We start from the raw sequence: 14,925 nt of genomic DNA on the forward strand, positions 1-14,925 counted from the left end.
AAGCAGCAAATGAAGGAGTTCATATCCGATCTAGGTGTCATACCTAGTGCATCGGGTCCAATGAAAATCTTTTGTGACAATACTAGTGCAATTGCCTTGGCAAAGGAATCCAGATTTCACAAGAGAACCAAGCACATCAAAAGACGCTTCAACTCCATCCGGGATCAAGTCCAGGTGGGAGACATAGAGATTTGCAAGATACATACGGATCTGAATGTTGCAGACATGTTGACTAAGCCTCTTCCATGAGCAGAACATGATCAGCGCCAAGACTCCATGGGTGTTAGAATCATTACTGTGTAATCTAGATTATTGACTCTAGTGCAAGTGGGAGACTAAAGGAAATATTCCCTAGAGGCAATAATAAAGTTATTATTTATTTCCTTATATCATGATAAATGTTTATTATTCATGCTAGAATTGTATTAAACGGAAACATGATACATGTGTGAATACATAGACAAACAGAGTGTCACTAGTATGCCTCTACTTGACTAGCTCGTTAATCAAAGATGGTTATGTTTCCTAGCCATAGACAAAGAGTTGTCATTTGATTAACGGGATCACATCATTAGGAGAATGATGTGATTGACTTGACCCATTCCGTTAGCTTAGCATTTGATCGTTTAGTTTGTTGATATTGCTTTCTTCATGACTTATACATATTCCTATGACTATGAGATTATGCAACTCCCGTTTACCGGAGGAACACTTTGTGTGCTACAAAATGTCACAACGTAACTGGGTGATTATAAAGGTGCTCTACAGGTGTCTCCGAAGGTACTTGTTGGGTTGGCGTATTTCAAGATTAGGATTTCTCACTCCGATTGTCGGAGAGGTATCTCTGGGCCCACTCGGTAATACACATCACTTAAGCCTTGCAAGCATTGCAACTAATGAGTTAGTTGCGGGATGATGTGTTACCGAACGAGTAAAGAGACTTGCCGGTAACGAGATTGAACTAGGTATTGAGATACCGATGATCGAATCTCCGGCAAGTAACATACCGATGAAAAAGGGAACAACGTATGTTGTTATGTGGTTCGACCGATAAAGATCTTTGTAGAATATGTAGGAGCCAATATGGGCATCCAGGTTCCGCTATTGGTTATTGACCAGAGAAATGTCTCGGTCATGTCTACATAGTTCTCGAACCCGTAGGGTCCGCACGCTTAACGTTCGTTGACGATATAGTATTTATGAGTTATGTATGTTGGTAACCGAATGTTGTTTGGAGTTCCGGATAAGATCACGGACATGACGAGGAACTCCGGAATGGTCCGGAGATAAATTTTGATATATGGGATAATAGTGTTTGGTCTTTGGAAGGGTTCCGGAATTCACCGGAAATGGTTCCGGATGTTTCCCTAAATGTTTGGGTACGAGAACACTTTATTTGGGCCAAAGGGGAAAGCCCACAAGGTTTTTGGAAAGCGCAAAAGGAAGTTTTGCGGAGTCCAGGGGCCAGACGCCAGGGTCCAGACGTCAGGAACCCTGGCGTCTGGCCCTGTAGTCCGAGAAGGACTCTTGCCTTTCGGGTGAAACCGACTTTGTGGAGGCTTTTACTCCAAGTTTCGACCCCAAGGCTCAACATATAAATAGAGGGGCAGGGCTAGCACCCAAGACACATCAAGAAACACCAAGCCGTGTGCCGGCTACCCCGTCCCCTCTAGTTTATCCTCCATCATAGTTTTCGTAGTGCTTAGGTGAAGCCCTGCGGAGATTGTTCTTCACCAACACTTTCACCACGCCGTCGTGCTGCCGGAACTCATCTACTACTTCGCCCCTCTTGTTGGATCGAGAAGGCGAGGATGTCATCGAGCTGAACGTGTGCTGAACGCGGAGGTGCCGTACGTTTGGTACTTGATCGGGACGGATCGTGAAGGTGTATGACTACATCAACCGCGTTGATAAACGCTTCCTCTTACGGTCTACGAAGGTACGTAGACAACACTCTCCCCTCTCGTTGCTATGCATCACCATGATCCTGCGTGTGCGTAGGAAATTTTTTGAAATTACTACATTCCCCAACATTGTGAACTCATTCTAAATTCATATTGGTGTAATATCTACTGTATTCCAACTCATCTATGGTTCATACCCTCCGATACTACTCATAGATTCATCAAAATAAGCAAACAACACATAGAAAACATAATTTGTCAAAAACAGAACAGTCTGTAGTAATCTGGATCAAACTTATACTTCTGGAACCCCAAAAATTCTAAAATAAATTGTTGGACGTGAGGAATTTATCTATTAATCATCTTCAAAAATAATTAACTAAATAGCACTCTCCAATAAAAAATGGCAGATAATCTCGTGAGCGCTAAAGTTTCTGTTTTTTATAGCAAGATCTCAAAGACTTTTCCCAAGTCTTCCCAAAGGTTATACTTGGCACAAACACTAATTAAAAGCATAAAACCACATCTAAACAGAGGCTAGATGAATTATTTATTACTAAACAGGAAAAAAGCAAGGAGCCAAAATAAAATTGGGTTGCCTCCCAACAAGCGCTATCGTTTAACGCCCCTAGCTAGGCATGATGATTTCAATGAATCTCACATAAAAGATAAGAATTGAAATATAAAGAGAGCATCTTGAAGAATATGACTAGCACATTTAAGTCTAACCCACTTCCTATGCATAGGGATTTTGTGAGCAAACAACTTGTGGGAACAAGAATCAACTTGCATAGGAAGGTAAAACAAGCATAACTTCAAAACTTTAAGCACATAGAGAGGAAACTTGATACTATTGCAATTCTTACAAGCACATGTTCCTCCTTCATAATAATTTTCAGTAGCATCATGAATGAATTCAACAATATAACCATCACATAAAACATTCTTTTCATGATCTAGAAGCATAGAATTTTTATTACTCTCCACATAAGCAAATTTCTTCTCATGAATAGTAGTGGGAGCAAACTCAACAAAATAATTATCATGTGAGGCATAATCCAATTGAAAACTAAAATCATGATGACAAGTTTCATGGATATCATTATTCTTTATAGGATACAAGTCATCACAATAATCATCATAGATAGCAATTTTGTTCTCATAATCAATTGGAACCTCTTTCGAAATAGTGGATTCATCATCAAATAAAGTCATGACCTCTCCAAATCCACTTTCATCAATATAATCATCATAAATAGGAGGCGTGATTTCATCATAATAAATTTTCTCATCAAAACTTGGGGGACAAAACATATCATCTTCATCAAACATAGCTTCCCCAAGCTTGTGGCTTTGCATATCATTAGCATGATGCATATTCGAGGAATTCATACTAACAACATTGCAATCATGCTCATCATTCAAATATTTAGTGCCAAACATTTTAATGCAATCTTATTCTAACACTTAGGCACAATTTTCCTTTCCATCATACTCACGAAAGATATTAAAAAGATGAAGCGTATGAGGTAAACTCAGTTCCATTTTTTTATAGTTTTCTTTTATAAACTAAACTAGTGATAAAACAAGAAACAAAAAGATTCGATTGAAAGATCTAAAGATATACCTTCAAGCGCTAACCTTCCCGGCAACGGCGCTAGAAAAGAGCTTGATGTCTACTACACAATCTTCTTCTTGTAGACGTTGTTGGGCCTCCAAGTGCAGAGTTTGTAGGACAGTAGCAAATTTCGCTCAAATGGATGACCTAAGGTTTATCAATTTGTAGGAGGCGTAGGATGAATATGGTCTCTCTCAAGCAACCCTACAACCAAATAACGAAGAGTCTCTTGTGTCCCCAAGACACCCAATACAATGGTAAATTATATAGGTGCACTAGTTCGGCGAAGAGATGGTGATACAGGTGCAATATGGATAGTAGATAATGGTTTTTGTAATCTGAAAAATATAAAAACAGCAAGGTAACGAATGATAAAAGTGAGCGTAAACGGTATTGCAATGCGTTGAAACAAGGCCTAGGGTTCATACTTTCACTAGTGCAAATTCCCTCAACAATAGTAACATAATTGGATCATATAACTATCCCTCAACATGCAACAAAGAGTCACTCCCAGGTCACTAATAGCGGAGAACAAACGAAGAGATTATGGTAGGGTACGAAACCACCTCAAAGTTATCCTTTCTGATCGATCTATTCAAGAGTCCGTAGTAAAATAATATGAAGCTATTCTTTCTGTTCAATCTATCATAGAGTTCGTACTAGAATAACACCTTAAGACACAAATCAACCAAAACCCTAATGTCACCTAGATACTCCAATGTCACCTCGAGTATTCGTGGGTATGATTATACGATATTGCATCACACAATCTTAGATTCATCTATTCAAACCAACACAAAGTACTTCAAAGAGTGCCCCAAAGTTTCTATCGGAGAGTCAAGACGAAAATGTGTGCCAAACCCTATGCATAGGTTCATGGGCGGAACCCGCAAGTTGATCACCAAAACATACATCAAGTGGATCACATGATATCCCATTTTCACCACAGATAAGCACGTGCAAGACATACATCAAGTGTTCTCAAATCCTTAAAGACTCAATCCAATAAGATAACTTCAAAGGGAAAACTCAATCCATTACAAGAGAGTAGAGGGGGGAAAACATCATAAGATCCAACTATAATAGCAAAGCTCGCGATACATCAAGATCGTATCACCTCAAGAACACGAGAGAGAGAGAGAGATCAAATGCATAGCTACTGGTACATACCCTCAGCCCCGAGGGAGAACTACTCCCTCCTCGTCATGGAGAGCACCGGGACGATGAAGATAGCCACCAGAGAGGGATTCCCCCCTCCGGCAGGGTGCCGGAACGGGTCTAGATTGGTTTTTGGTGGCTACGGAGGCTTCTGGCGGCGGAACTCCCGATCTATTGTGCTCCTCGATGGTTTTAGGGTATATTGGTATATATAGGAGGAAGAAATACGTCAGGGGGGGCACGAGGGTGGAGGGCGCGCCCAGGGGGTGGGCGCGCCCCCCTGCCTCGTTGCTTCCCTTACGTACACCCCAAGTCTTCTGGATTGCTTCCGTTCCAAAAATAAGTTCCGTGAAGTTTCAGGTCAATTGGACTCCGTTTGATTTTCCTTTTCTGCGATACTCTAAAACAAGGGAAAAAAATAGAAACTGGCACTGGGCTCTGGGTTAATAGGTTAGTCCCAAAAATAATATAAAAGTGCATAATAAAGCCCATAAACATCCAAAACAGATAATATAATAGTATGGAACAATCAAAAATTATAGATATGTTGGAGACGTATCACAGGCCATGGTCCCGAGTTGACAAAGCACACGTGGTGCAAGGTGGTGGAGGAGCAAGAGGAAAAAGCCCGTATACTACAGTGTTGCACTGCCGCGCTATTTATATTTGCTTGGCCGATGAGTCATGCTTAATTAAAAGTTCTTATGATGGAACATAACATGTTTACAGAATCTGGATCAAGTAGAGAGATCTATTAAAAGTTGTTGTGTTAAGCATTTCCCACTGCAACATGAGCATGAACAACTATGGTCTTGTTCGTGTGATAGACACAAGGAAGGATGATGTCGCTTCTGCTTTCACTCTGTCTCCTTGTATAGTTGTAGAGGCATGGTCGAATCTTAGCAGGTGATCTATTGATGCTTGTAGGAGTTTATTTGGATGAAGTGTAGATCTTGCATTTGACTATAGTGTTTTTTTCCAACAAAGATCGTGCATTTATTTACGCTTAACAAATATGTGACACGCATGAACAACTAACATCAAAAGCGGATTGTTTGGATTTGACAACGCCTACCTAAGCTGCAAGAGGACCGTTGGTCATGCTACTCTGAGAGAGCTATAGTTAACATTCTTCAAGTCCACATACCTAGATTTCACCAATACCTTTCTTGCTCTTTTCCCTGACGGACGGTCATTAAACGATGCACCAAGTGGATCCAGCTAATTGACTTATCACCGATTAGCGACTCTTGTTATTCGCCGAGCTATGTCGTGTAGCGATTCTTGTTATTCGCCGATCATCGGTAGTTCCTGGTGTCTCATATGCCTACACTCATCATTTCAAATCCCTAGTGTGTAGCTATCACCAGTAGTTCCTTGTGCCTCAAATCCGTGGTGTGCATACATCAAACAAATAATGCACGAAATGTAAATGAATAGGTCCACTGTAAGGAAATGAGATGATGAACAATATGTTCATGCATAGCTTAGGGAAGCCTCATTTCTTATAGAAGGCTCGGGTACATGGTAGTGGTGGTGACATGAAGTCACTGGTTCTTTGTTTGGTAAATAGCTAAGATTTCCTTGGTAGGTAAAAGCCTATGAGATATTATTAAAACAAAGGCTTGATTTGCTGTGCTCTTTTCTCCTTTATACAAACGAAACGATGGATTTTTCGAGCTCGTTTTGTCCTTGGGGTAGGTAAGAGCATGTGAGATCTAAAAACAAAAGATGAATTTGTTACGGACGGTTCTCCTCGGTAGGCTAGAGACAGAGAGAACTTTAAAAATAACTCAATTAAATTTCCAGGCCCGCGGCACCATGACCTGCAGCGCCCTCTTCTCCGGGTGCCTGTTGCCGGAGTCTGGTGGATGTAAACTGTAAAAACTGGAAGCATAACGTAAACTGCGGTGACACCCACACCAGAAATAAACTGCATAGCCTTCTGCTGTTGCATAGCAACATTCATTATTATTATGTAACTGGTACAACAAACCAATGCTTGTAAACAAAGAAGCAGCGGTACGGTACAGACACAACCGCGACCTGCGCAGACATCTATCACCTGCGAGATCGCGATAACTGAGATGATGGAACTCAACACAAAGACCGGCTACAAATAACTTAGGACAGACACCTCATGCCCACATCGACTCTAATGCACCTCCTTCCTTGCTGGGGAGCCAAACCCTATCTATCTTCCATGGATGTCACATTCGGCAACTTGGTCTGGGGGCACCGACCTTTCGGAGTCTGCATCAGGGTCCAGGGGGCACCCGGGTAGCGGTAACATCGGCTCGCCTCTGAGTTATTGGTCTCTGAATAGGGTGGAGAGCAGCAGGTCTTGCACAAATGCCGCTCTCACTCTGGCTTGCTCCCTTTCTTCCCTTGTGAGCGACGAGTCAATACTGCCAAGCAAAAAGGAAGAGGGTGAATGAATGAATTGTAAGGTTTCCCTAAAAATTTCTAGGAAGTTGTTGCCCACAAAACCCACCCATGACTTCATTAGTAAGCAAAGTGAAGGTTTGCAGCTACACATGCTCTCTCTCAAGTCAAACCAACGCTACTTATGTACTCCTTATTTAGTGCAAGGCTGTCATCAGTTATCATCAACAGTAAGCATTTGTTTATCTAGAACTAATGGGTTCAGTTTTCATGGTCAAAATAGATTTTTCCTTGATCTGACTAAATTATGTAAAGATGTACTGCAATGAGCTCAGATTTTCATGGACAAAACAGATTTCTCGTGATCTGAATAGATTATGTAAAAAACGTACTGAAAATAAACATCACAACGATGCATTAGAGGAGCAGTTGGCATAAAGGCAGTTCCTCTGGCGACAGGTCACTAGATATATAAATAGGAGAGTAACAGGATGAAGATGGTCGGTACGAAGTCTATAATATCCACAGTATCAACAAATATTTACCTTGACCGCCATGGTCGAGCAGCTGCCTCTTTTAGCACTGGTACATCACTCTGAGCAGGAGTAGACAATTTTGATGTTTCCTCAGCATCTAATGTTGGGAAGCTAAGGCCAAATGATGACAGAAGAGGATCAGCTGAAATATTTGTGGCATTATTGTTGCTCGACCTATGTCCACCACCTCCCAGAAGCACCTGCAAATGGGCTTCACGTAGATCCCGGCTCAGCAGAGAGAGCGACTGGCTGCCTGGAACAGCAAATCTGCGCAACCTGCGGCGATTCTGCACATGGTCCAAAGTTAAAGAAGCTCATATGAGAGAGGGGAGCAGGGGATGAAGGAGGGGAGTTACCTTGAACAAGTACCCATGTTGCATGGTGATATGGTTAAGCATATCTTTAGAAACCTTTTCGGAGCAGACAGGGCAAGGCTGAAATGAGGAAGGTAAACCATATAAGAATACTGTAACAGCAAAAACATCAAGTTGCAAATTTTCATATCTACTGTTAGACACGTACAAACCGATAATAACAACAGGTCAATCAATTCTTTTCCAAGGAACAGGTGAAACTAATTGAGGTAAAAACAAAATACTTTGTCTCTACTTTTAGACTTGCACAAACCGATAAACAGCAAGTCAATCTAATTTCTTTTCCAAGCAACAGGTGAAACTAATTGATTTTACCTCACATACTTATTATTCTGCATTGTTCCTAATAGATAGAATGGTCTGTACGATGTGCATTGACGGAGAGTTGTCGACATGAAAAGTGACTGCACTGGGCAGGGAAGAAGATCATGGTTCAATTACCATCACTCTATGTTCCATAATAGCCACTCCAGTTTAGGGTAAAAGGGGATGTTGACATATGAAATTGAACATCTTTCGTGAAACTGATAACTGCTATTTGCATTCAAACTAAATTACTGCTCCTCATTATTCCTACTCCGAGTCACAGTTTATCAGCGCATATTGTTATTTTATCAAGCAATCATGGCATGAGTTTATGGCAGCAAACAAATGCCAAAAGCTACCCTTTTTTTCTGTCGCCAGATTTCATGATCAACCTTTTCTACTCCAAGGACATTGATCAAGGCCATCTAAAATCATTTGCCAGGACAGAGCATTATGCAAACCATGATATTCTAGCATAGCAAACCATATTTCTACTTCCAATTCCCAAGAGACAAGATAAAGAAAAGAAGAAGAGGACTCATTCGGTGGCCAGAGAATTATGCAAACCATGATATTCTAGCATAGCAAACCATATTTCTGCTTCCAAATCCCATGAGACAAGAAAAAGAAAAGAAGAAGAGGACTCATTCGGTGGCCAGAGAATTATGCAAACCATGATATTCTAGGATAGCAAACCATATTTCTGCTTCCAAATCCCATGAGACAAGAAAAAGAAAAGAAGAAGAGGACTCATTAGGTCGTCCAGATCAAAGCCCCTCTGAACAAGAGGGCTCGTTCCTTGTTCCAGGCCACTCAAAGATACCACAGAACTTCCGGAAATTTTCGAAATTTCATTTCTACTTTTAGACACGCAGAATCCGACAAACAACAGGTCAATCACTTTTCTTTTCCAAGGAACAGGTGAAATTAATTGAATTAAAAAAAAACTTGATCTATATGCAGTACATTTAAAGCTACATAGAACCACATCCTCATTTACTTGACTCTAACAAAACAGGGGATAAGTTGAGTTCTCCTCAATTTATTTATGTTACCGATTCTTCCTGAGTAATAAACTCCCTCTTCATTGCAACAATAATAGTATGACTGTTCTTCTTTGTTGTTCCTAACAGATAGAAATAGAATGGTGTGCACAACACAGTGTGCATTGACGGAGAGTTGCCAACAAGAAGACTGAATACACAGGGCAGAGAAGAGACCATGCTTCGGTTCCCATCACTCTCCACGCTAACCAATCTAGTTTTGACTAAAATGAGATGTTGACATGTGTGATTGAACATCTTTCAAGAAACTGATAATGGTCCCTTGCGTTCCATTTAAACAATTACTCCTAATAATTCCTACTCCTAGTCAGAGTTTATCAGGCCAATGTTTTCTTCTTGTCAAGAAATTATCACATGAGTTACAGCAGCAACAAATGCCAAAAGCTCCACCTTTTTTTATCTCCAGATTCATGATAAGCGTTTTGTACTAAACAAGGCCAAAATTCCCACCCCTTCTGGATATCTAAAATCATTTGCCAGACCAGAGCATTGTGACCATGATATTCTAGCCAAGCAAGCCATATTTGTACTTCGAATTTCCAAGGTGTCAAGAGATGAAACAAAAGGACTCATTCGGTCGTCCAGGTCAATGCTCCTCTGAAAAAGAGCTCTTCTCATTCCCCAAGCCACTCAAAGCAGTACGAACTCCATCTTCTCTGAATCTCTAGTAATGGTTCGCCAAAAAAAAAAATCTCTAGTAACAGGTGAAACTAATTGAGGTAAAAAATAATACTTGGTCTCCACTTTTAGACAGGCACAAACTGATAAACATGTCAAACTGACATCTTCTCCGAGCAACAGGTGAAACTGGTTGATATCAAAAATAATACTTGGTTTATCTACTGATTTTACCAACAGGGTAAGTTGCGCTCTCTTCAATTAATTAATTTTATCTCACATATGAATGTTCTTCCGCGTTTTTCCTAACAGAAAGGATCATAGAATAGTCTACACGGCATGCATTGATGGAGAGTTGCTGGCATGAAAAGTGACTACACTGGGCAGGGAAGAACATCATGGCTCAATTCTCATCACTCTATGTTCCATGATAGCCGCTCTTGTTTTGACTAAAAAAGAGATGTTGACATATGAGACTGAACATCTTTCACTGTTGCTTGTGTCCAAACAAAAGTATTGATCCCCACAATTCCACACCTAGTCGCGGTTTATCAGCATATATAGTTGTTTTGTCAAGCAATCATGGCATGAGTTTACAGCAACAAACAAACGCCTAAAGCTACACTTTTTTTCCATCTCCAAACCGTATGATCAACCTTTTCTACTCCAAGAACACTGACCAAGGCCAACAATCCTGCCCTTGTGCACGTCTAGAATCATTTGCCATCTAGAATCATTATGCTTCTTCTTACAAATCGCAAGAGACAAGAGATAAGAAGAAGGGGAGGAGGACTCGTTGGGTCTTCCAGGTCAACGCCCCTCTGAACAAGAGGGCTCTCGTTCTTGTTCCAGGCCACCCACTCAAAGGTATACTAGGGATTCCATGGATCTCTTCTCTAGATAATACACAATCCAAGCAGGAGGAGGAGGTTAATCGGGGGACTGACCGCGGCGTGGGGCTCGAAGGGGTGGTCCTCCTCGAGGTGGGCGACGAGGGAGGCGACGTCGTGGTCCTCGTAGCAGTAGGGGCAGGCGAAGTCGGGCCTGCCCGCGTTCTCGTCGCCGTCCATGTCCAGCTCGTCCATCCCCGCCCGATCTGCGCCCGCACGCAAGAACCGGCAAATCAAATCAAACAATCAATCAATCAGCCACGAAACCCGCCGCAGAGCGAATCGATCCAATCGATCGATCCCGCGAGGGAGGGAGGGAAGGACGGACGTACCGGCGTGGCCGAGCTGCGCGGCGTAGAACCGCTTGGCGGCGGCCAGGCGCGAGATCCAGTGCTCCGAGTCCATTCCGGCGGCGTAGATAGATAGGTAGGCACGGCCGCTCGTCCCTCCTCCGCCTCCTGCCCTCTCCTCTGGATGGATGGAGCTTGTCGGATTCTCCCAGGCGATGAGAGGGGAGAGGAGGGGAGCCGGGAGCTTCTCTCGGTCGCTGTCCGCCTTATCGGGACGGGAGGGGAGGTGGGGGAATGAGATGTGTAGGGGACAGACGGGGGAGGGAAGGAGGAGTGAGGGATGGAGCTTTTATTATTCGCCACCGAGGCCGGACCGGGTCGCCGTCCCCCACCGCGTCATCGGCGTCGTCGTCGTCGTTTACCCTCGGCGCAGCGCCGTTAAAAAGATTATTATGGCGCGGGTGGACGGGCGACTTGGCATGCAGGCAGCAGGCAGGTGGCTGGCGACGCCCACGGTCCACGTCCACCCATGAGCTCCGGCCCCGTGCCGTGCCCCCGCAAACCATCCGCCCGAAACCGTCATACGCGCGGCGTGACACTGACGACACTCTCTGCGCCTGCGCCAAGCGGCCAACGGTCGCGGGAGACATCCATGCGGGTTGCGTGCGGTGCGGGCCGGGTAACTGTTTGAGGGAGAAAACCGAGACTCAAGTGGTCTGTTTGTACGGGAAAGTCAGGAGCGGGTGGGACGGCATATGTACATGATGGAGGACGGCTTATTTTTTAGATAGTATAGATATAGAAGATAGTAGAGATAGAGACTTTATAGTTGTCCGTGGGTTGCAACAGATATACATATTCTACTACGTTAACAGATTTCTACTACAACGACAGGTGATTTACGTGTCCATATTGTTGTGATTGTGCTTATCAGAATCTACCCGTAATTTACCTACCTAAAGAAATTTTCATGAGAACCGATGAAAAAAACAAAGAAGAGAAAAAAAATCAAAACAAAGAGAGGAGGAAACGTACATAAGGCTGAACGAAAGAGGAGGTGGACGACAGAATATTACATTCTTTTTAGGTAGGAGAGATGTAGATATACAAGATAGAGAATTATGTATGTTAGCTTTGTCCTAAGTAAAAAATCAATAATAAAGTCAAAAATCTGCATAGGGTTTTCTAATGCTCGAGCCTCTCGTTTCTCTCTTCCCTAACCCTAGGTGGTCAGGGGAAACTCCCCATTTTAGACTTTATATGCGAGCCCGTGGATTCATCTCCCCGCTACTTGCCGCTCTGGCGGCCGACGGCGGGGAGGGGAATCCCGGTGCCTCCGCTCCAGCTAGTAGTTTAGGTTAGGTTTTTTAGTCCTTACGGATGCGGCGCTCTAGCGAATGGCGGCGTTTCTTCTTTGAGTTTGTCTTCCCAGCTCCAATCCTCCATGTGAACATAATCGCGGAGCTCCAGCATAGATTCATGTCATCTCCTTTGGGACAGTAAGGTTATTACTTATCGTCATATGGCAAGATTTTCGTGTCAGGTGCTTCAGAGCATGCAATGGTTCAACTGGAATGATTGCACTCCAGGACGCTGGCCCTTGGGACGCGTGCATGAAAGACAAGGTCAAGCTTGCTCCAGTAGCGGAGCAGCGACAGCGAGGCGTCGGTGGCTTGTTTTGACAGCCATAGTGGTCTTTCTATATCTGGTCCTTCTCAAAAAAAAATGGTCCATGTTTTTTTAACTTAAAAACTGTCCCATGTTAGTTTGACCAAAGTCATGAAAAAGAGTATAAACATTTATAATAACAAGTAGTATATCAAAATATATTCATTGATGTCTAATGATATTGATTTGGTATCGTATATATTAACATTTTTTTTCTATAACTTGATTAAAGTTTGATTCGAGACAAAGCTAATATGAGGAGAAGAATAAAAACAAAGACGGTGTATGTTTTTCTTTCTCTTCTTTAAGATCACACAAGCGCTTATATACACGTGCATACACTCACCTCGCCCCTATGAAGGCACATAGGCACACCCTATCCCTGTGAGCACCTCCGAAAAACTGAGCCGGTATATCATCTTAAGATTTACGAAATCACCGTATGCGTTTCATCGTCGACGAAAACGTCTCCTTTCACTGAATGCGCATCGCCAAAAATCCTGAAATAAATGCAAGCATCAGGATTCAAACCCTCGTGGGCTGGGAATACCATAGTCTTTTTGATCATTCAACCACAGATTGGTTCGTTAAGACCCTGATTACTAGAAAGGGACACAAAGTCTCAATCGGCTGATGTCATCTAGGGACATTAGGCCTGTTCCTTAGCTCGTCATCTGCTGGACTATATTCGGCTTAGGTTCTGGGCTTTCTTTTTCTGTTTGTTTGTTTTTTATTTTGGGCCGGGCTCTTTACCGTGTTTGTGTATTTGGGCAGCCTGTTTATTTGTTTTCTTTGACACAGCAAAAAACGTACTCAACAAAAAAAAGAATAGGCCCAGGCGATATGCGTGCTCGATCTTTGTACTAAGAAGAACTCAACTCGTTGTATGTGTTTGTGTGCTTGTTTGTTTGCTTGGGAAAAAAAATAAGAAAAAGCATCAACTATGCATATATGTGCTGGTTTGCTGGAAAATTTCCGCAGCTTTATAAAATTTGTGTGATTATGTTAATTCCCATCAGCTATACCAGTGTTTACAAACAAAAAATCAAAAATAAAACAGCTGCTATGATTTTTGACAAAAAAAAGAATTACTATTATTGATTATAACTGATAGTAATTCAGGATATCATGCCCTGGCACACAATTTGCTAGCGACACCACTCTGAGACTGGACAGATGCACATTTGAAAAATCAAAATCTGAACAAAATATATAATCGGAACAGATGCCCATCAGCTACTAGTTACTATGTCTGAACAAATTTGAAAGACGAAAAATGACTTGCCACATCAATTAAAATCTCCGTCAACTTGTTTTTACAGACTTTAAAATATACAAAAAAAGAATTCTTATAGAGTTTGAGAATATGTTGCCCATCAGATAAAAAAAGTCTATATATATATATATATATATATATATATATATATATATATATATATATATTCTAACTTTCAGATGTAAACAAGGGGACTGGACAAGAAAAATAAATGGAAAAACTTTGGCTACTTCGTTAGTTTCATCGACAGTTTAGACAAACACACAAAAATAAGTGGGACTTTATAACTGATTTAAGTAACAAAACAAAAAAGGAAATGAAAAAAACAAGATACTATAACTTTTATGTAACATAATAAAAACTACAATGAAAATGGTCCCTCCACACTCTTGGTAAAAAAAACTTGCAGTTGCCCCCCTCTCCTACCGCCCTTCAACAAAACAAATGTGAGTTGCAGTCAGATAACTAGACATGCAACTGCAGTAGGTGGTGACACTGCAGTTGCGTGCCTAGTATCAGACATGCAACTACCCCTTCCTCTCTCGCCATCCTCTGACATAATAGAAGGTCAGTTGCAGTCTGAAGGGTGGCCCTGCAGTTGCAGTCGAGGATGCCACTTGTAATTGCATGCCTAGTGTCAAACATGCAACTCCCCCTCTCCCTTCGTTGCACTCCAACAAAACAAATGTCAGTTGCAGTCGGGTGGTGGCACATGCAATTATAGTTGGGGCGACGCTTGAAGTTGTGTGCCTAGTGTTAGACATGCAACTACCCTCCCCTCTCCCGCCGCCCTCCGAAAAAACAAAGGTTAGTTACGGTTGGATGAGTGCACATGCAA

At 42.2% G+C, this 14,925-nt stretch overlaps 1 protein-coding gene across 1 annotated transcript; it reads right to left on the minus strand.

The window, feature by feature from the left end:
• Positions 1–6,605: 6,605 nt before the first annotated feature.
• Positions 6,606–11,477, minus strand: LOC119291715 (protein DEHYDRATION-INDUCED 19-like). The gene is made up of 5 exons (XM_037570525.1): positions 11,186–11,477; positions 10,911–11,059; positions 7,958–8,035; positions 7,611–7,888; positions 6,606–7,088 (listed from the first exon to the last, which is right to left on the minus strand). Exons 1-5 carry the CDS (start codon positions 11,256–11,258, stop codon positions 6,989–6,991), a joined length of 678 nt encoding a protein of 225 aa, XP_037426422.1. The 5' UTR covers positions 11,259–11,477; the 3' UTR covers positions 6,606–6,988.
• Positions 11,478–14,925: the final 3,448 nt, after the last annotated feature.

This window comes from Triticum dicoccoides, chromosome 1A (assembly GCF_002162155.2).
Source record: "Triticum dicoccoides isolate Atlit2015 ecotype Zavitan chromosome 1A, WEW_v2.0, whole genome shotgun sequence".
Classification (NCBI taxonomy): Eukaryota; Viridiplantae; Streptophyta; class Magnoliopsida; order Poales; family Poaceae; genus Triticum; species Triticum dicoccoides.